Source organism: Atta colombica, unplaced genomic scaffold, assembly GCF_001594045.1.
Source record: "Atta colombica isolate Treedump-2 unplaced genomic scaffold, Acol1.0 scaffold135, whole genome shotgun sequence".
Classification (NCBI taxonomy): domain Eukaryota; kingdom Metazoa; phylum Arthropoda; class Insecta; order Hymenoptera; family Formicidae; genus Atta; species Atta colombica.
The window spans coordinates 1,540,410-1,545,102 of NW_017259223.1; the positions used below are offsets into that span (position 1 = coordinate 1,540,410).

At 27.9% G+C, this 4,693-nt stretch overlaps 1 protein-coding gene across 4 annotated transcripts in view; it reads right to left on the reverse strand.

Moving 5' to 3' along the window:
• LOC108684481 (Y+L amino acid transporter 2) overlaps positions 1 to 4,693 on the reverse strand; it is a 28,463-nt gene that overhangs the window by 17,432 nt on the left and 6,338 nt on the right. For 3 of the 4 annotated variants that reach the window (XM_018188824.1, XM_018188821.1, XM_018188822.1), the window contains exon 1: positions 3,077 to 3,218. The exons of the other annotated variant lie outside the window; for it this stretch is intronic. In XM_018188824.1, the coding sequence (XP_018044313.1) occupies positions 3,077 to 3,125 (49 nt within the window). In that variant the 5' untranslated portion in view covers positions 3,126 to 3,218. Of the gene's footprint in view, positions 1 to 3,076; positions 3,219 to 4,693 lie in introns of those variants that run through there. 4 annotated transcript variants of the gene reach the window in all.

A 4,693-nucleotide genomic window follows, 5' to 3' on the forward strand; every position in this document is an offset into this window, starting at 1 on the left:
TTTCTTATTAAAGTTAACAATTTCGAACGATATTGCATTATTTTTTTAAATAAATTGCTATCATTGTATTTATCTTTATATCCATTTGTTCTCCCCCCCTCTCGCTTAATAAAGTTTCTCTTCAGATCCAAAAATATTCGGACACGTTAAATGATAATATTCTGAACAGATAATATTCTGATTCCTTTAAGAAGGCAAAAAACTTTTTCAGCTTTAAAAAGTATGCCTTTTTCATGATTTTTCAAAAAAATAAAATGCAAAGATTGAATTTTTTATACATGAAGATTAATTTTCGATTAATCGCAACTTTTTATTTTATGTTTCACTGAAAAATACTTTTTTCTCTCCTAGACTTTGCACAACGTTTCACCATGGTACTAGAAATAGTACTATGTCTCCGACCTCGTTCATGTGAAACAAAAAATTCAAAAAGGATTTTAAAATATATTAAAAGTTGTAGTCCCTATTGGATGCTTTTCTTATTTCTTTATTTTTTTCAAAAAAAAAATTAAAATTTTTATAGAAATTTACCTTAAATTTGAAAATCCGCCCATTTTGTTAAAAAAAAAACTCATATCCGGGGTAGAGATTATATATAATTTCTAATATACTAAGATTTTCTAATATATAGTATTCTTTTTGAATTTTTTATTTTTAATAAACTAAGTTAAAGATATTTCTGGTATCGCGAAACGTTACTTGCTATCTAAGGCCTAGGAAAAAGGAGTATTTTTCAGTAAAATATAAAATAAAAAATTGTGATTAAGAGTGCAAATATGTGTTTTTATTTACAAAAAATTTAATCCTTGTAGCTTATAGATCTTTTCCAGAAAAAGAGGCATAGTTTTTAAAGGTGGAAAAGTACTCTACCCTCTTAATAGGATATAATTTCTATTTAGGGTGTCTTTTTAAAAAAAGTGGTATTAAACTTTAGAAATATATAATACTCGTCAAAATAACCAAAAAGTCAACAGTTCGACAAATCAAAAGGATCCAACTCTCATTTACACCTCACATTTGTGTAGCTACAAATCTGACTACTCTATCAGACTCTACCATATATTAAGTCACGTAGAAGAAATTTTTTCCCAAACTGAAACTTGTTTTGACTTATATTTTATGAAGCTACGAAGCCTATTAAAGAATCAAATTTTGCAATTTCATTCTTAAAAACATTTTAATGAATAAAATAGCCTCTTATTTACGGTGCAGATATCTGTCTTTATGCTTAACTTAATTTAATTACATTTTATCGGTAACTATTAATTTTTAAGTTGATTTTTTTTAAGTCAACCCTCAGATACAATGCGAAAGCCTAATGAGCATATAATTTAGTAATTTTATATTGTATAATCGTTAATTGTGAACAAAAATAATCAAATTCTTTAAATATACTGTGGGAAAGGAAAAATATGAAAAATTGTAAAATGATCAAACTTTTTCTTTTTTTTTTTGGTTGTTCGTTCGAATCAAATTTAACCTTTAATTTTTCAATTACTTTTTTTATTAACTTAATTCAATTAATTTCATTATGGATTAATTTTAATTAAGTTAAATTTTCAAGGCTGTTAATTAACTTTAACTTAATTTAGTTAAAAAAAGTTAACTTTACCCAACTCTGAATATAACGTTATAAAACCTTTTTGGCTTCTTGTTTTATGAAGTTGCGAAGGCGCATACAGAGCCGAATTTTTCAAATTGATTCTTGAAAATCTTTTAACAATGAAATTATGTACACCTTAACTGCACAGTACACATCGGGTGAGATATCAGAATAAATTTTTACTTTGCCTTTTTCCCCAAAAAATCGCTCTGTACGAGCCTTCAAGAGCTTTTCCTGATTACGAATATCTCAATTAAAACGCGATTATATAATATTTTAGTCATAATTTCAGTATAAAAAAATTCATGCATGAGTGCAGATCTAAGTCAGTTATGTTAGTTTTTCTTCCTAAAAAAATGATATTTCCTTATAAAATATTTTGAGATTTCTTTTTTATATTGCTGGGAAGGCTCGTATAGAATCGGATTTTACAAATTAATTGTTGAAAATTTTTTTATAATAAGATTATGTACATCTGAATTGCACTTAGTACATATGAGGTGAGATATTAGAATTTTTATTTTGCTTTTTTTCCAAAAAAATCGCTCTGTACGCTCTGTTCTTCAGGAGTCTTTCTTGATTACAAATATCGCAATTAAAACGTGATTAATCCAGTATTTTAGCCATAATTTCGGTATAAAGAAATTCGTCTTTAACTAGGTCTCTATAGTCTCTCTTGTCGACCCTTAATAAGCATTTCAAAAATAATTTATTTAGTTATAAAGCATTTTCTATTATAATGAATAATCCATTTATTTTGAATATATAAACGTATTTACATGCGATCGCTCGTATACACTCTTTTATGAACCTTACTTCTAAGGTTGAACGTAATACGAATATCGTCGATATTTGGGATTTATATGTTATAAATATATGTTTAACATTACTTGATACATTAGACGAATTGACTCAACTACTGACACAGCAAATTGAATACTATTGTCAACAAACACGAAATAAATCTGTATTGAAATCTTTGAAAATATTCGATTTTCAATGAGAAAATGCCGAATTGTGTGGTGAAATAAACAGAGAACAGCATTGAATATCTGCTATAGATTAAATTTATTTTTTGCTTTATAATTCGAAAATAAATAATTTTTAAAGTATTGCTTATTAAAACTTTTTAGTTTGTTTTCATGAGTACTACATATTCCTAAAGTTTGGTATCATCTTTTTTGAACATCTTGTATTTTATTGCTATTATTATTGATATAATTTTCTGTTATGTTAATATTACCGTATAAGCGAAATTTATGGCACTTATTCGAACATACAAGATAAAAGAACGTTTACGTAAATAAGCATAATTTGTGCTTGTTTATGATTTGAAAATTTTAGAAAGGATTTTCCTGTCTCATTCTCATAAAAAAAATTACAAATTACAACAACAGCTAGACAAAACAATATTATTATTATACTATATTTACGGTATCAATTTTATTTCTATTCGATTTAAATTTTACTTACTTTTTTTATAATTTACTAATTCACAGCAAAAAGAAAAATTGACTTCCATTATCACGGAAGCCTTCCTTAGTGCTCAATGCTTTTTTATTCACATGCTTTGTATAATTTCACTGCTTCGTATGATCAAAGTTGACGTTACGTCGCAAACGCGGCCATATGACTAGTGAGTGAGTTTTGGAGAGCACATAGTCGTGTACGTAACCGCGAAATTAATTTGAATTCTGCGTCATTATCACAATGTTTATTCAGCCTTTCGACCAATCGCATGTGCAATTATCGACACACCTTCATTATCGTCTGACAAACAACCTCGGCAAAAACCTGTTCTGTGATGTAGTATGCCTACTCGTACGTTTATTAATCGCATTCATTAGTATAAAATATCAAAACACATAATAGTTCACTTCAGCGATCGTTCGATTCGCCGATCAATCGACGAGCCCGCGCCGCGCCCTATAACTATCAACGTCATTACGTTGATTCCACTAATCTGCCACGATCGCTTAGTTGCCGATTATACTTAGACCATATTTCCACGGAGTTCCCAAATAAAAAAGTCATCGAATATCAGACTCAATATTTTTTTACAGAACGTCTTGCGAAATTTACGATGCGATAAAACTTAGTTGGCAAAATAAGATTGATAGCTGTTGCTTTCTTATCCCATATTTCGTAATTGCCCTTTCTCGTAATTAATATTTATTTGTCAATTGACAATTGAAAAGAGATTGGATTGGATGTAGTGGATTCGTGAATGTAAAAAGCAATGTTTGAATTTAAGTGGCTCTTCGAAAGATCATCAATACTAATCAAAGCGTTGAATCATTCATCCAGCAGCCGTTTACATCTACGACGATAGATGGAATTATGGCAATGAGGATAAACATAAATTGTTGAAGCAAGTAAAAACGATGAAAAGAAACTAGAAATTGCTTCTTTTTCCATGTATCCAATAGAATATCCAATAGAATAAATCTATACTTCATGCTCAGTGGAGCATGTCGGAACATTGCTTGCAAGATTCCCTTCAAAGAAGAATTATTTTTATAAACATTTGACACAACTTTTTAACATTAATCTGCAGTACGATTAAACGACACATGATTTAGGGCTATAGGGAAAAGTCGCCTCTTTCTTCCCCCCCTCCCTCTCTCTCCCTCTCTCTCTTTTTTGTACTTACTCTAGGAAAAAACCGTTAAAAACAAAAATTACTAAAACAAAAGCATCGAAGAAATCAAAATATTTCTTTATTTATATCAAACGTTAATTCATTGGTAACATAATAAAACAACATTTTTACGAAAATATTATAAAATAATTGAAAATTATATAATAATTGAAAATTATTTAAATCAGTTTTTTTTTAAGTAGTTTTTGGTACGATTTGGAGACTGAGTCGTTAAATTGTATCATTGGATTTTTAAATCGTACTTCTAATAAATTATCATTAATTTTTACGAAGAGAGATCTAAATTTTCTTAAAATCCAACAAATATGTAAATAATTTTTAATAAGTTATCTTAAAAAAATTCAGTACAAACATGCTTTTTTATACAAATATAGTAATTAATCAAAATATAATAATTAAAAATATTATTCAATTACTCAATCATGTTT